The sequence below is a fragment of the Schistocerca cancellata genome, chromosome 4 (assembly GCF_023864275.1).
Source record: "Schistocerca cancellata isolate TAMUIC-IGC-003103 chromosome 4, iqSchCanc2.1, whole genome shotgun sequence".
Lineage (NCBI taxonomy): Eukaryota > Metazoa > Arthropoda > Insecta > Orthoptera > Acrididae > Schistocerca > Schistocerca cancellata.
The window spans coordinates 694753082-694769982 of record NC_064629.1 but is presented as its reverse complement, the minus strand read 5'-3'; the positions used below and the strand labels follow the sequence as shown (position 1 = coordinate 694769982).

The following is a 16901-nucleotide window of genomic DNA, read 5'->3' as shown; positions in this document are numbered from 1 at the left end:
TTGGTCCATTGTAATATGAGACACAATTTAGGTCGAATGAATGACAATACAGCCACAGTAGTTTGGTTCGAGTCGTAAGCTTAGCAGTTAAGCTTTACCAGGTAGCCATTACTATGCGTCAGGCGCTCCGTCCGCATTTATACAGGTACCCTTCCTTTATCACGTGCTTCGTCTGGTTTTAATTGATTGCTTATTTTTCTTTGATCTGATAAGTGCCGTTCTCTTTGTTATAGGTGTTTACGTCACTCTAAGCTGAAAATGCATTATTGTACTGTGTCACATATTGTTTGTCGCATTATGATAATGAGTGTTTACGGCCTGTCACCGCTCGGGGCATGGCTTGCTTTTGTGCACGCTACTGCCGCTTACAATTTTTAAAAAAAATGGAGAGAGAGAGAGAGAGAGAGGCCTCGTCTCATTAGTGAAACAATGGCAAGAGACTGCTATTTGTTGTTACTTACACTGCTGCTTTTTTCTAATGATCAACAAGAAGCAAATAATAGACTGTGTATGATAGAAGATGTTGTGAACGAGAATTTAGCGAAAATTTTTCTCCGTTTGAAAATCTTTGCAGACGCCTCTTTAGTACATTACATTCTGCACAGAAATTAGAGTAATCTTAGATTTAAAAATCTAGTCAATTGCCATGCTTCATTTCTGACTGTATCACTATTAGGCATAAGAATAATACGAATATAAACATGACACGATATGTATATTCTTCCACGTTTGCTGTTGTCTCACTCTAGTTTCGTAGTTTATTAGGCAGACAGGATTTAAATGAGATAGCAGCAAACATGAAAGAATACATGGCAAAATGTTTATATTCGTATTATTCTTATGGTGAAGAGAATACTGCATGTGATTCACAATTCACAAAAGTTCCTATTAGCAGCCATCTCTTCTCACAGGTAGGGAAAAATTCAGAACACAGAGTTGGCCATATTGAGAAAAATCCCAAACAGTCTTGCCAGTCGGATTTTCATAGTACATTGCAATGCTGCTACATTCGAAGATAAACAATACGGAATTTGTATTTACTTCGTTGGATAATGTATGAAAATGCAGTGGTCGAAACTCAAGGCGGAGAAAAAAGCTCGTCTTCCACCTTTTTTTTTTTTATTTATTTACTGACGCAGAGGTTTTGGCGGCAGTATTTATCTTTGTGCCTGCAAAGCAGGCCTGCGTAGCGCTACATATATTCGATGACAGAAGTTAGTTGTGGCGGCACCTACCAACATTTTTCAGAACTTCTGATTACTTTGCACTCGATTCTAAGCCGCAGGCGGTTTTATGGATTACAAAAACCAGAAAAAAGTGCGGCTTAGATTCGAGTAAATATGGTAACTGACCCCATCCGGTCAACAATTTTCCATCTTCTAATTTTTTCCCTCTCATATCAACAGTTAGTTTTCTCAGCCTTGTCCCCAAACGTTTTTGAAAATGGCCTACACATTCTATTTTGCTAATAATGGCATCTCCATATGGCTTACAGTTCACCACATTGTTGTATGCCTTACTGTCACCATCGTCCAAATATTTGGTGTACCGTATACCTCTTGTTTCTACAGAGTGATGAAATATTTGTTGTACTCCGTGAACTTCCATACCACCACTTGTTCCTCTAAAATTAGCCACACAGTTGTGTTCTTTATGTTCATTGACTTTACGACATTTGCAATATTTAGACATTATCTCCTCATCTAACACTTTACCAGTGTCTGCACTCGTGGCAGTCACTACTCCATTCAGAGAAGTATGTCCTCTTTTCTGCCAACTTCCATCAAGTGCAACTGCTATATCCAAACATCCATCATTTTCTTCCACTGCTTCCCTAGCAGCCAGTTTCATGCTTTCATGGTTTCCTCACTGACCTCACATACAGCTTTCTCTAATACTGCAGTCAGTTTTTGAGATTTATTTGGTGGTTGATGTAAGTTCATCACTGAACAAAATGTTCTCCCTTTAACCATGCCCTTGCCAATGGATCGTAAGACATAAACGAATCTAGTATTGATTTCAAATGGGCCACTTGCATCTGGTTTTGAAGAACTCATAAATGAAATCACAGCTAAGCATTTAGTGCAAATTAAATCCAAAGCAATTGCTAGGCATTTTCTCCCACTGGCACTCTCACAAATTTTCACACACTGTGACTTGCCACACTGTCAACATTGTACAAATTTAGAAATTACGTCTGATAATATTCTCAAATTTATAATAACGTTACTGCACCCCTTGTCACTTACAGTAAATTCGTTGTAACTCTCTTGAAATGGTGAGACCTTCTTTGATAATGCACTTGTTGAAGAATTACAATTAGAAACATCATTGCCAGGCGACATAACCTCTTGTACAGAAAGCTTTCGAAACTTGTTTCCTCTAAATTGATGTTTCTTGAAAATGCCTTTACATTTCATCATCTTCAATAAACACAACAAAACACACGTAAACAAGCACTGCAAACTTAAGTATAACAACTACTCGCAATCACACTTGAACAAAACTAACCTCATGTTTGAAAGCATGTTGTTTACAAACAACAGAAACAAAAGAATACCGACTGTTGCATTCCAAGGATAGCCAACACACTCTAGAGTTAAAAAAAAAATCCATAACATGCAATGTAGGGGATATAAAAATCTAAAATATGTGCAGAAAAGTGGGCGTGGCACAGAAACACACGTGGTAGGAAAATGCTCAGGGGAAAAAAAAAAAAAAAAAAAAAAAAAAAAAAAAAAAAAAAAAAAAAAAAAAAAAAAATTCAGCAAAATCCTTTTCAGAGTACTTAAATAAAACCTTAATCTATCGAAATATGATGAAAACAGAAAATTGATTTTTTTCGACCTGAACCACAGTGTGGTCCCCTTAATTTGGCAACTTCATTATTTGTCATTTAATATATAAATTAAAAGATTTTTAAAAAAATTCTGTATGCATGGTTTTCTTTTGGTCTAATTAATTTTGTGTATAGGAGAAAAATTTTTCATTTTTGTTTTATTTGAATATAAATAATTTGATTACATGTAATTGAATATATCATTATTTGTTTTATTTTATCAGTGTGAACTGATTATTCTATCTTATATATTTTTCAAAGGTTGAAGCTACCTATTTCTAGAGAGAAAGAAATTACTGCATAATAAAATATTTATAGTAATATAATTATATATTTTACATTATTAATGTACAATATATTAAATACCATTATTTAATTATTATATTAATATAATCAATTATTTTAATAGTAACAATATAATTCTGAAACACATTTACTATCTCTCTCTCTCTCTCTCTCACACACACACACACACACACACACACACACACACACACACACACACACACACACATTTACTACTAACACGAAAGGAAGATCAAATGATAGACAATAATGTAATATATTAATCAGGATACCAGTTCAATATTTATATTATTTACATATAACAGAAGCAGTTGTGGTCATGAAGGATTTGTGTTCTAATTATTTTAAATTACTTGTTTTAAATATTCTTGAAATTTTGTGATTTTGTAAGATAATTAACTGTGTTTGTTTAAAAAGAGTTTATTTATTCACTTTTCTTTGTGTTATATGCAAGTTTTGTTGACTACATGTTCTTTTTGCAGTAATTTCATTTAATTAGCATGTGATCTTACAGCTAGCAATTAGTTTAGTGTTGCATAATTCATGCCAGTAGCCATGGTAATATCACTGACAAGTGGATATCATTGGGTAAAGCAGTTATATTTAATATAAGAGTTAAATTATAATTTGTAAGGTGAAATGTTAAAAATTTTATGGCTATTTTTACGAATCTGTGAAACTTAAATAATGAACTAGGATTAGGTACCCTATTACTTAGAATTTTAATTATACTTACCACAGTACTATTAGGTCTTTAAACCCAAAGAACTTGTGGTATTACATTCCATTCAGAAGAACCTACCCTGTGATTAAGAATACACAACTGACCTTACTTACTTTATTTGTTTGTGTATCTCTAGTATCAGAGAATCTTTTTAGAACTATAATTCTCTTGATTTACAGTTATAAAATATTTCAGGTCAACATGTAGCTTATAGTTAAGACCGAGGTCGGCTACAATAGAGTTATGTTTATAATGGCTTTGATGGTGAAAAACTATTAATGAGAGTGGATTTGATAGTAATTTAATTTAGTTAATTTAACTGATATTGGCTCTGAGGTGTATACATTTCACTCTCACAACTGATTATTCCAACAAAATTTTTTGTTAAGGTAGTTTCAATTTAGATGAGATAAATCTTAACATAGTAGATGTACTGGAAAGTATCTAGGAATATGTTCAAGATATAGCTTATTAGTAAAGTATTTCACCTACACTGAAATTTTTTTTGTGCAAATCAAGACATCTTTATCACTGATAATGTTATATTAAATTTTTGTTTATTTTGTATCAGAGTTTATCAAAATTTTAGTATTTATTTACTTACCTTGATTTAAAAATAACTAATGTATCGTAATTACTGTCGAGTTATTTGTGGAAATGAAATGTTAATCGTTTCCTAAGATATCTAATTTCTTAGGAAAAAATTTAAATTTTTTTTTGTTAGTTTGTTTTTATTTCATTTTTTAGATAAAAATTTAACATATTTATTCTTTATGGGATAAGCTTTAAAGTTATTAACCTATAATTTGTTTACTTTAAAATACATAATAGTAGGCTTTAAACCACCTATCTTTAAGATTGCATTTTAGTTAATTATTTTAAAATATTATTTTAAAATTAATTTAGGGTTTTTGTTAAGATGTTAGATATTATGTCTTATGATACAAGACATCTTATGATTAACTTTTAGGCACAGTTATTGTTGCGACAGTGCCACGACATTTAACAGTGCCGCCACGACAGTACGCGCAAACGGCGATAGAGGCACTCCTCAACTCGGCTGAGCGTGGGAGCGCCACCTAGCTACGAACGGCGCCGGCCGCATGTCACGGCATGGAAGTCGAATAAGAGATACTGAGTTGTTATCATGTAACTAGCTATTGTTTCTAAGTGAGTGTGTTTGAATATCCACGCAATTATTGGTGATTAAAGGTTATAACACTTTTTGGCGACGAGGTCGGATATTTTCACTGCGTTGTGGATTTGTGTGTTCGTGACAGGGCAGACATGGAACAGCTTATGCAAGCGCTCATTGAACAACAAACACAGCTGACAGCTGCTATTCAGGCACAACAAACACAGCTGACGGCTGCTATTCAGGCGTTGTCGACGTCGCTTACTCATCGTCTGTCTTCCTCTTCTCCACCTCCATTCCCTCCTTACGATGAGGCCGCTGAAGATTGGGAGGATTATGAGAAGTGTTTGTGGCAACACTTCTTGGCTTTCGGCGTTGTCAACGCTCCTATGTGTAAGTCGTTATTTCTATCTTGAATTTCCCCACGGATCTATCAGCTGCTATCTCAGTTAGGCCCTCTGCGGGAACCTGCCTCTCTGTCCTTCCAAGAAATGTGCGACTTATTGTCTAACTATTACCAAAAAAACACCCATGTCGTTGCCGCCCGCGTGGCGTTCTACCGGTGTCGTAAACAGCCCTATCAATCTTACCGGGCTTGGGCGGCGGAACTACACGGTCTGAGTAGGAAATGTCAGTTTGTCACAGACACTCATCATGAGTCTTATGCTGACTCAATGGTTAGGGATGCTATTCTACGGCTTGCTCCTGATAAAGAAGTTCGACAACGTGCCCTACAACTGCCAAACCCATCTTTGTCGGAAGTTCTAAGCATCGCTCAATCCTTTGAAGTGTCTCACGCTGCTGGCGCGCAAATAGACGCATGGTGTGATGTAGGCGCTGTACAGTCAACTTTCGACACGGACAATTTGCCTGTTTAACAGGAGAACGAAGATGTGGCAGCAGTTCACTCGCGTAAACAACGTCGCGTTGGGCCGCAACGCTCGCAGCGAAAACAGCAACCACAGAAGCAGGTTCGTTCCGCACTTCCTTCTTGTCCACGTTGTTTCGTACAGCATGACAGGGCCGCGTGTCCAAAATGTTGGGCCACGTGCAATTCATGTAGGAAAAAAGGCCACATTGCTTCTGTATGTCAGTCCCCTAAAGTTCCTGTCGACGAGGACGAGGCATCGGACATGGATGTTAACTGTGTGCTTTCTCAAAAAAATAAGTTGTTTATTACTGTTCGTGTTCTGGATAAAGACATTTGCATGCAAGTGGACACTGGCTCTGCAGTAACTCTCATTAGTTCTCGCACGTATTTGGAGTTGGGCTCCCCTCCCTTGTCTCCAGTTACGCGAAATCTGAGAACTTATAATAAACAGAAAATTCCTATCATTGGCCAGTTTGATGCTTCCACTGCCTACAAGTCTGTTGTTAGGCCCCTCACGTTTTATGTGGTGGATCATGCGGGCACTGAAAACCTGTTCGGTTATGATGCTTTCCAGTTATTCGGGTTCTCCATTGATGATGATGTGCACCTCATATCTGAGGTTATTCCGTATCAACAGCTGGATGGATTGTGTTCTGAATTTTCGTCTGTGTTTTCTGCTGGTCTGGGTCGTGTCAAGGATTTTGAAGCCCACATTACTCTTAAACCTACAGCTCACCCTAAGTTTTTCCGGGCACGCCCTATTCTGGTGGCGTTGCGTGCATCTGTCAAGGCTGAGATAGACAGGTTAACAGCTTCAGGGATTCTCCTTCCTGTTACCTACAGCGAATGGGCATCGCCAATCGTGGTGGTTTCTAAACCAAATGGGAGTCTGCGATTGGGTGGTGATTTTAAAGCGACTGTCAACACTCAGAGCCTCATTGACACTTATCCTCTTCCCCGTCCTGAGGAGTTATTTACCAAGCTCGATGGGGGCCAGTTCTTTTCCAAACTTGACTTATCAGAGGCGTACCATCAGTTGCCGTTGGATGCTTCTTCCAAGGAATTTCTTGTTATCAACACTGCTTGTGGGTTGTATCAGTACCAGCGGTTACCATTTGGCGTCGCTAGTGCGCCGGCCATTTTTCAGCGTTTTTTGGAACAGCTCACGGCTTTCGTTCCCGGCTGCATAAACTATCTGGATGATATTGTTGTCATGGGTGGCTCCACTGAGGAGCACCTTCACAATTTGCATTCACTGTTTCGGGTTTTGCATTCGGCTGGGTTGAGGTGCAATCTGGCCAAGTCACAGTTCTTCCAACCCTCCATTGTGTATCTTGGTTTCCACTTGTCCCGTGAGGGTATACGTCCTCTACATCAGCACGTTGCGGCCATTAACACTCTACCCCGGCCGTCTACGGTCAAAGAACTTCAGGCGTTTCTAGGCAAGATTGCTTATTATCACAAATTCATTCCATCCGCAGTGGCGGTAGCTCATCCTCTGCATCAACTGTTACGCAAAAACGTCCCTTTCTGTTAGTCCGACGAGTGTGAGCAGGCTTTTGTCCACCTGAAGGCTCATTTGCAGTCGGCGCCTTGTCTTGCCACATTCTGTCCGGATCAGCACTTGGTTCTGGCGACTGACACGTCACAGTATGGCCTAGGGGCTGTTCTTGCCCATCGGTATGTGGATGGGTCGGAACGACCCATCGCCTATGCTTCCAAGACCCTCAACAATGCGCAACGGCGTTACTCTCAAATCGAAAAGGAGGCGCTCGCTATCATTTATGCTCTAAAAAAGTTCAGTGTTTTTTATATGGTTCTAAGTTTCACCTCATCACCGACCACAAGCCGCTGGTCTCTCTGTTCAGCCCATCGGCGTCGCTTCCAGATAAGGCAGCTCACCGCCTGCAACGTTGGGCCTTATACTTGTCTCGTTTTCACTATGAGATTCACTATCGCCCCACGGCCTAGCACGCCAACGCTGACGCATTGTCGCAATTGCCAATTGGCCCCGACTTGGTTTTCGATCGTGATGAACTACTCTGTTTCCACATTGATAAGGAAGAACGTCGTGCGGTCGAGGGTTTTCCACTTACAGGTTCACAGGTTGCGTCAGCTACTGCGCGGGACCCGGTCCTGCGTCAGGTGATCGGTTTTGTTCAACGGGGTTGGCCGGACAGGACCAAGGGCCGGGCATCGGATCCCCTTCGCAACTACCATGCCTTGCGCCTTCGTCTGTCTGTTCGTGATGGTGTTGTTCTTCTGGCCACGGATGGCGCATCTCCACGGGTCGTGGTGCCAGCCTCTCGTCGCAAAGATGTTCTCAAACTGTTGCATGAAGGCCATTGGGGTATTTCTCGGACTAAGTCCCTGGCCCGCAGGCATGTTTATTGGCCCGGTATTGATTCGGACATCACCCACATGGTTGCTGCGTGTGGTCAGTGTGCTCAACAACTGGCTGCATCTCATACTATGCCCTCTCCATGGCCTGATCCGGGGCAGCCATGGGAACGGGTGCAAGCTGACTTTGCCGGCCCCTTCCTCGGTACTTATTGGCTACTGTTGATTGACGCCTTCTCAAAGTTTCCGTTTGTTGTTCGATGTCCGTCGCCCACCACTGCAGCAACGACGCTGGCTTTGTCCAAAATCTTTGCGCTAGAAGGTCTTCCATCCACGATCGTCATGGACAATGGCCCTCAGTTCTCTTTGCAGGCCTTCCGTGATTTTTGTACTGGACAAGGGATTCATCATGTTACAGCACCGCCCTTCCATCTACAATTGAATGGGGCGGTCGAGCACCTTGTTCGCACTTTCAAAAGCCAGATGAAAAAATTCCTTAGTGATTTTTCCACAGATGACGCTCTGCTGCAATTTCTGAGTTCTTATCGCTTCACGCCTCTGGGTGATCGCAGCCCTGCTGAACTCTTGCATGGCCGCCAACCGCGCACTCTAATGCACCTGCTTCACCCTGTCAGGCCTTGTGCTGTGTCCTCTAGCGCGGGAAAATACTCAGTGGGCGCCGACGTGTGGGCACGAGGGTATGGATCTCGTCCTAAATGGATTCCAGGGGTGGTCAAGGCTCTTCGCGGCCGCCGGCTTTGTGATATACGTACAGACGACGGCATGGTTGTTCGCCATTACAACCAGATGCGCCCACGAGTGGTGGCCACGCCGGTGCCACCGCACTTCCTTCGCCTCCACCAGCCCGAGAAGCCAGTCCTGTTGCGGCTGCCGATCTACCGTACGTGTTGATGCAGCCGACGTCGCTACCGCTTCCGAGTACGCCGGAACCGGCCCCAGTCGCGACACCGCCTTCTCCAGGACCCATCTCACTGGAGCACACCCCCAGTTCCACAACACCTATGGATGCTGTTCCAGAGTTTTCACCCATCATCTTGTCCAGGAGGCACGTTCCACGCACAAGCTTTCGTACTGGACATTTTCGACCATACTCTCGTGTCTCTCCGCAGGATCTTCTCGGAGCCTCACAAGAGGCCGTGGATGTCTCTGCACTGTCCATGTCTCCAAGGAAGTGAGTGGGTTTGTTTTTTTTTTTTTTTTCAAGGGGGGAAAAGTGTTGTGACAGTGCCATGACATTTAACAGTGCTGCCACGACAGCACGCGCAAACGGCGATAGAGGCGCTCCGCAACTCGGCTGAGCGCGGGAGCGCCACCTAGCTACGAACGGCGCCGGCCGCATGTTACGGCATGGCAGTCGAATAAAAGATACCGAGTTGTTATCATGTAACGAGCTCTTGTTTCTAAGTGAGTGTGTTTGAATATCCATGCAATTATTGGTGATTAAAGGTTATAACAGGTATACTGTTAATTCCTTGTAGACAAAAGCCTGACATTACTGAACTCATAAATCTGGCGAGCAGTATGATGCAGTAAATTTGTTCTTCAGCCTATGGCCTTTGGTACACACAAATACAATCAACATCTTTGACTGTATGCTCACATTAATACTGTGGCATAAGCTACACTTGGAAGAGAAGATATGTATGCACTGCACTACCTCAAAAGACACTGTCAAAACTGGTCTACACATCCCAAACTTTTGATTATGCTCTTTCCATTGCATCTGCATGCACCTTGGACACACTGGTTAACAAAGGTCAGTCATCAGTATTTATACTTTTGCTGAACCAGCATTCCCTTCAGTGGACTGTCTTACAGCACTAACTTATTATTTGGATACAAATCTACTATAAAGTTTTCAATGTTTAAGTGCTCAGTTCTCTTTACAACTCTGCACAACAAACATAGTTGCACCTATGAACAATAGCCCTTGGTGTGGTTTTATGTGGACAAAACGGGTGTCATAAGCTGAATGCTTGCAGGACATTACATGGATCACTGTCTTACTTCAACAAACAAGTCCTCTAGCTAACAAGTCCCAAAAGAAATTTACAGTATTCTATTCTAATTTTACATAATACAGAATGCAAACATACCTTTCTGCCCTTTGCTGAGGATCTAAACCACATAGCAGATGGTTTTATAATTCTGGTATGATAGCCATCTCCACGGCAAGGTAGATACGTACCCTGAACTTCATGCTGTGTGCATGGAAAGTATTAATATTACCAGGTTCATGCATTATCAAATAAAAATAAATTCATGGAAACTTACAGGCTATTAAAAGCAAGCAATAACAGGTGATTCTAAAACAGGGTAAAACTGAAAAAGCAGAACACCCTTTCTACACTGATTACATTTCTAAAAAGGTATTGTCATCTCACTTTTGCCTTAAAATTAAAGAAATAAAAATGTAGTAATTCTATAGGAAATATTGGAGACCATTAGTTGTGAAGCAAGGCAGCTGGATGAAAATTTCTAAACATGTGCTCCATGTAAGTAGAGGCAACAGTGTGGTAAACAAATAACAGTGACATCCAGAGGGACTATGGATGTATCATGCCTTGAGGAGATCAGCCAGGTAACATACAGAATGGTATCACAAAATAGTGAAAAATATTTTAATGAAAAAAATCACATTTGTGAGATTAGTTAGTTATTCTGTGGCCATAATTAATGTTCAGTGAAATTTTCTACTAATTTCACATACCTTCAAGATTTCCCTTTACATGTACTGTGTATATGCACAAGTGAAATGAAAAAGGCATAGGCAATCAAAATGTTCGCTGCATATAAAATCTAGCTCCAAGGTGGCAAAATTGATAAAATGCACTTGTTTGAGTTCGTTCTTAAGATGATAATGAACTGTGTGAAAAAGAGATGGAATGTGAAGTTTCTGGTGGCAGAAAATCATCTTCAGAAACTGAAAAGAATAGGGTAAATCTTATAGACATGTAAGAAGAGTGCAACAGATCATTCTTCCTAAGATTCTATTCACATTCGCCAAAGCAGTTCTGCATCACCCACATAAATAGTTACAATATATTTCTTGCACAGAAAGGATGTGCATAAGTCAACCTACTATATAATGGTTAAAGGTCTTGTTACACCTCTCACTGTGAAGTTCTTTCTGATCACTCACCTGTTGAAACAAATTACACTATCACCACTGGCAAAACACACATCACTGGGGTGGGAGGGGGTGCACACAATCATGAGAAGAACCAGAGCATATAGTTCAAATTCAACATGTGACCAGTGTCTTTTGAACAGAAAATTGCAATTAATATGACAGGCAATGGTAAGCAGGTTGCACTCAGTCCTTTTGATATCTGAGGAGCTACTTCACTGGAAAGTAGCAGTTGTGGACACAAACGCTGACAAGCTGACAACAGCTGGGAGCATGGTTTGCTGACCAAATGCCCCTCCAAATTCATATCCACTGATGCCTATTGACTGAGGATAGGGTGTGAGTGTGGTCAGTACCTCAGGGCCTTCTGAGGCCTGTTCGGGTGGAGATTTTGAGAGAACTTTCCTTATCATACTTAAAAGATTAGCTTTTACATTTCATTACATTTACAAATTAATATCATAATATATTAGAAAGATCTGACTGGGGAAAAACACACATGAGTTACATAACAATAAGCATCTCCACTGTTGAGAAAGCAAGTGAAACACCAGAGAAGGAATAATGCACCACTCTCATACAAATCTGGTTAGGCTTTACACTGAGTCTTCTGCAGAAATAGTGCTTTTATCATTGATTTTGAATATCTGTAGCAGCACTCAGTCCCAAAGGACTACAAAAATGTGCCAATGGGTAGAAAAAAATTATAGATCAGGTGTGTCAGCCGGTTGCAGAATTCTACAACATATTCTATGCTTGAATATAATAATTTTACTGGAAAAAGAAAGGCATCTCTCCAAAAATAAACATAAATTTAAGAAGCAGCAATCATCTAAACACAATTTACTCTTTTCACACAAATTTTTGTTGAATGTGAACATATGGATTGAGTCACCACAAATTTGCAAAAAGTGTTCAGTAATGTACCATAATGTTGATAGATAACAAATAAGCGAGTATACAGACAATTTTCTCCAATGTGTGACTGGCTTTATTTACAGTACCACATATGATGTGGCTCAGTGGTTGACTGGGCAAAGCACCAGTCCACAAATCCAAATGTTTGGGTCCTAGGATTCTTTTCTGTCACTTACTGCTTCTCTTCACTCTGACAACTATTTGGATATATGAAAAATGCCAAGGAGCAATGCAATTTGGAGGCTGTGTCAAACTGCAGTCTTCCTATAACCAGATTGGTAATTCAGTTCAAACGTCTGAGGAAGGCAAGTGTATACCAGCTACAATAGAACCATACCTAGTAAAGCACTATAGTTGATTACAACTTAGAGCCACATATACTTTCCAGAAATATGACTTCTAATCAGCATTGAAGGAATATAACATATAGTCATACCACCCATGTTCTCAATAATGATAAACAATCTATCAGGCAGTGTAAGCTACAATCTCAAATTCCTTGTTGAAAGTGCTGTAGTGTGTAGGGAAGTACATGTACTGAGTAACTGAAGAGGAATTAAGAACAACATGCATGTAATTTCTACTTGTTACAGTGAATGGCAGCATTCCTTAAATGCAAATAAATGAATCCAAACTAACAAGAACAACATAGACAAAAATAGTAACATTTGAGAGGAGTGCCAGCAAAATGCTGCTAGATCACGTAATTTAAATACAATGTATAGACATATCATTAGCAAGTGATATATAGAGGAACTACATAAAATTAGTTCTGGGAAGTATGGAAGGAAAACTTCCACCTGGAACAATTCTGGAAAAAATTGTTGCATTTTTTTTAATGTGTGAAACTTTTGATATCTGGTTCTCTTGTTTACATTATATCAAATACATTGCCTCAGTTTAAGTTAGCATTTTAAAACTTGAACACACGATGTATTAACTTAATTGTACTGTCTTATTACTACGAAAGTTACCACTGTTATGAAAACTACACAATCTTGCTATTCGACATGAAAACCACACAATCTTGTTATTTGAAATAATATTAATTTCAATTATAAGCTATTGCACTGTGATGCAACACCTTTCAAATTCCAGTGTTATGTGATGTTGGTTGCAAAATTTTAGTATGCTACATATCTTCAGGAGTGCACATTGTGCAAGTTTACAAGCATATGGTTTAAATACTTACATGGCGACAGCATGCATGTACTCTTGTGAAACAATCATCAGTTAAGCAGGTACGAATCTCTTCAATTCCTTCGTATTGTAAGTATTTATTACGTTTCACATGTACTTTAATACCTAAAGTTTCTTTAATTTTTGCAAAGATGAATTCAGTTCCACAATGAGCTGAAAAAATTAAGAAAATGATTAAATGTATTTGTTGTTACTACTACCAATATGAAGCTTAGGGTTTAACAATGCAGCCATCTACATAACAGACAATGTACTAAATGATACATAGATAGATAGATACAAACAAACAAACACACACACACACACACACACACACACACACACACACACACACACACACACACAAATGTGCAGAGAGAGAGAGAGAGAGAGAGAGATAAGTCATAACATTTATATCAATGATGTTTTGCTATATCTTGTGTCAAAGATGCTACAGTCAGAAACAGTTTCACCTTTATTCAAATGGCGGTCATTATTACTGTTTGTGGTAAATGTACTGTATTACCCAGATTTCACACATTTTTATGCTATGGCACTAAATATTAAAGGCATTTGGGAAGTTCTTCGCAAAATATAAATAATGGAATGAGTATAGGTAACCACTTGCCATATAGCTGATGTTTTCTTGATACTATCAGCAAAACAGTTTATAATGCCATTTTCAAAGAAAGTATGACAGTGTGACTGAAGCCAAATGCATATCAACTGTAGGATCTCTGCATCAGTCATCATGTGCTCTCCATCTAGAGCTCCCTTGAGTGGCCCAAGCACTTGGAACTCACACAGTGACAAGTACGCTTGAGGTTCAAGGGCAGCCCAATGTATACCAACCAAATTTTGTTGAGTTATTGTTGCAGTGTGAGGTGGCATTGTCATGGAGAAGCAATACACGTTTGTTCTGGGTACTGCATCATGTTGAGCAGTGGACAGCTCACACTTGGCGAAGGGGGTCACAGTAGTATGAAGCATCAATGGTAAGATGTTCTGGCAAGAAATTGACCAGCAGAATACTTTTGCAGCCACAGAACACTGTGGCTATAACCTCACCAATGGACAACCATATCTTTGCTTACACAAGATCCCTTCACTGCTCCTTTTCGCTCCATACTGACTTTTTTTGATTAAAGGGTGTAACACTGGACTGAAGTCTTATCATGTGCAATGTTTTTTGTAGAAAAACATCACCGCCTTCCTCATACTTGAAGAGAAGCATGCAAAAAACTGCTTCTTGCACAGCTTTCTGTTCTTCATTTAGAAACTTTGAAACCCATAAGGCTGACACATTCTACAACGACAACTCATTTTGAACAGTTCCATAAATGATTTGAAGTTTCTGAAAGACTTGAGCACAGTTAAGTGCTGATCAACTTTGACAAACTCGGGAATAACTTTGATGTTTTGCAGTGCGGAGCTACTGCAGAGGAGGTGAAAGCAGGTCTTGTTTCAACACACACACACACACACACACACACACACACATCCTTTCTTGTACTCCTCAAACCAAAGCTTCATATAGAACTACAAAAGGATTCAGCCCCTCCCCTCCCCTCCCAACTCACTGCAGGAGAACATGGCAATACCTTTCAGTGCCATTAACATTTTAATTCATATGAAACTTCATTGTCAAAAGTTACAGAACAGCGGAGCCCACTGCACCCTTCCCCTCCCCTCCCGGCCCCTTGTTTGCTCTTATGTACAGTTTATGTCTTCTTTTGATCATTTTCCTGTATCTTCATCTACCCCAACACCCTACGCAACTGTACAACTTTAATTTGCCTTTGCAGGGCAAGAAGGGAATCCTGAATTAGTTTCTCATCAGGGAGTAAAATTGTTGGAAGGGCAATGAGGGAGTCTGCACATGTGAGGTATGATTCACAGTATGATTGTAATCCCAAGTCCTCCACACCAAAAGATGTACACACATTTGGTATGTGTATCTTGCAGAATTTTTTCCTGAGCCCCATACACGTACAGTATAACATACTAACAGTTCCCTGGTAAAATATGCTCACCACATAAAATATCAGCCATCCTCTTAAAACAGCACACTGGTCACTTTGAGTATTGTAAATTGGGTGGAACTAGTACAGGGCAGTCATGTGACCCTCCACCACTAGCATAATTCATGACAGAAGTGATGTGTGCCCGTCAGTCATACAGTTTCAGTGTAGTAAGATTGGTCGATGTGAAGATATGACAGAATGGCAGAAAGCAGCTATCATTTTTGGATGTGACCATAACAATACCATGTTGTTGGTGTATTGAAGCTGTAATGCAATCGTCTGAGATCCACATGTTGTAGGACACAATACACATGTATATTTGATTTTTCAAAGTCTGTCTTTCAATCCATATATTTCTTCACAGTGTTGTATTAATTTTCATTTCATTTTCAGCAACAGATGTGGACTCTGACCACAATTTATTGGTTATGAACTCCAGATTAAAACTGAAGAAATTGCAAAAAGACGGGAAATTAAGGATACGAGACCCAGATAATTTGAAAGAATCAGAGGTTGTTAATGGTTTCAGATGAATAATTAGGCAACAACTGACAAGAACAGGGGAAAATAATAAGGCAGAAGATGAATGGGGAGCTTTGAAAGATAAAATAGTGAAGGTAGCAGACGATCAAATAGAAAGACGAGGCATATTAGAAATCCTTGGATAACACAGGTGTTACTGAATTTAATTGATGAAAGAAGAAAATATAAAAATGCAGTAAATGCAGCAGGTGAAAGGAAATCAAATATCTAAAAACTGAGACTGACAGGAAGTGCAAAATGGCTAAACATGAATGGCTACAGCAAAAGTATGATGATTTAGAAGCATATACCACAAGGAGAAAGATAGATGCTGACTACAGAAAAATTACAAAAGCCTTTGGAGAATAGAGAAGCAACTGTATGAAAATCAAGTGCTAAGATGAAAAACCATTTCTATGCAAACAAAGGAAAGCTGAAAGGTGGAAGGAGTACACAGAGGAGCTAATCAATGGAGATGTACTTGAGAGCAATATTATAGAAATAGAAGAGGACAGAGATGAAGAGATGGAAGATACGATACTGTGAGAAGAATTTGACAGAGAACTGAAAGACCAAAGTCAAAACAAGTCTCCGCGAGTAGATGACATTTCCTCAGAACTACTGATAGCCTTGGGAGAGCCAGCCCTGACTAAACTCTACCATCTGATGTTCAAGAGACAGGCAAAGTACAGTCAGACTTCAAGAAGAATGTAATAATTCCAATTACAAAGAAAGCAGGTGCTGACACGTGTCAATACTACCAAACTATCAGTTTAATAAGTCATGGTTGCAAAATATTAACACGAATACTTTGCAGAAGACTGGAAAAACTGGTTGAAGGCAACCTTACAGAAGATCAGTTTGAATTACAGAGAAATATAGGAACAAACAA

The 16901-nt window shown here is 39.7% G+C and overlaps 1 protein-coding gene across 1 annotated transcript in view; it reads right to left on the bottom strand.

Moving 5' to 3' along the window:
- Positions 1–16901, bottom strand: part of LOC126184840 (protein artemis-like) — an 81313-nt gene that overhangs the window by 33716 nt on the left and 30696 nt on the right. The window contains exons 4-5 of the mRNA XM_049927447.1: positions 13477–13637; positions 10333–10437 (exon numbers count right to left, since the gene is read on the bottom strand). Coding sequence (XP_049783404.1) covers positions 10333–10437; positions 13477–13637 — 266 coding nt within the window. The remainder of the gene's footprint in view (positions 1–10332; positions 10438–13476; positions 13638–16901) is intronic.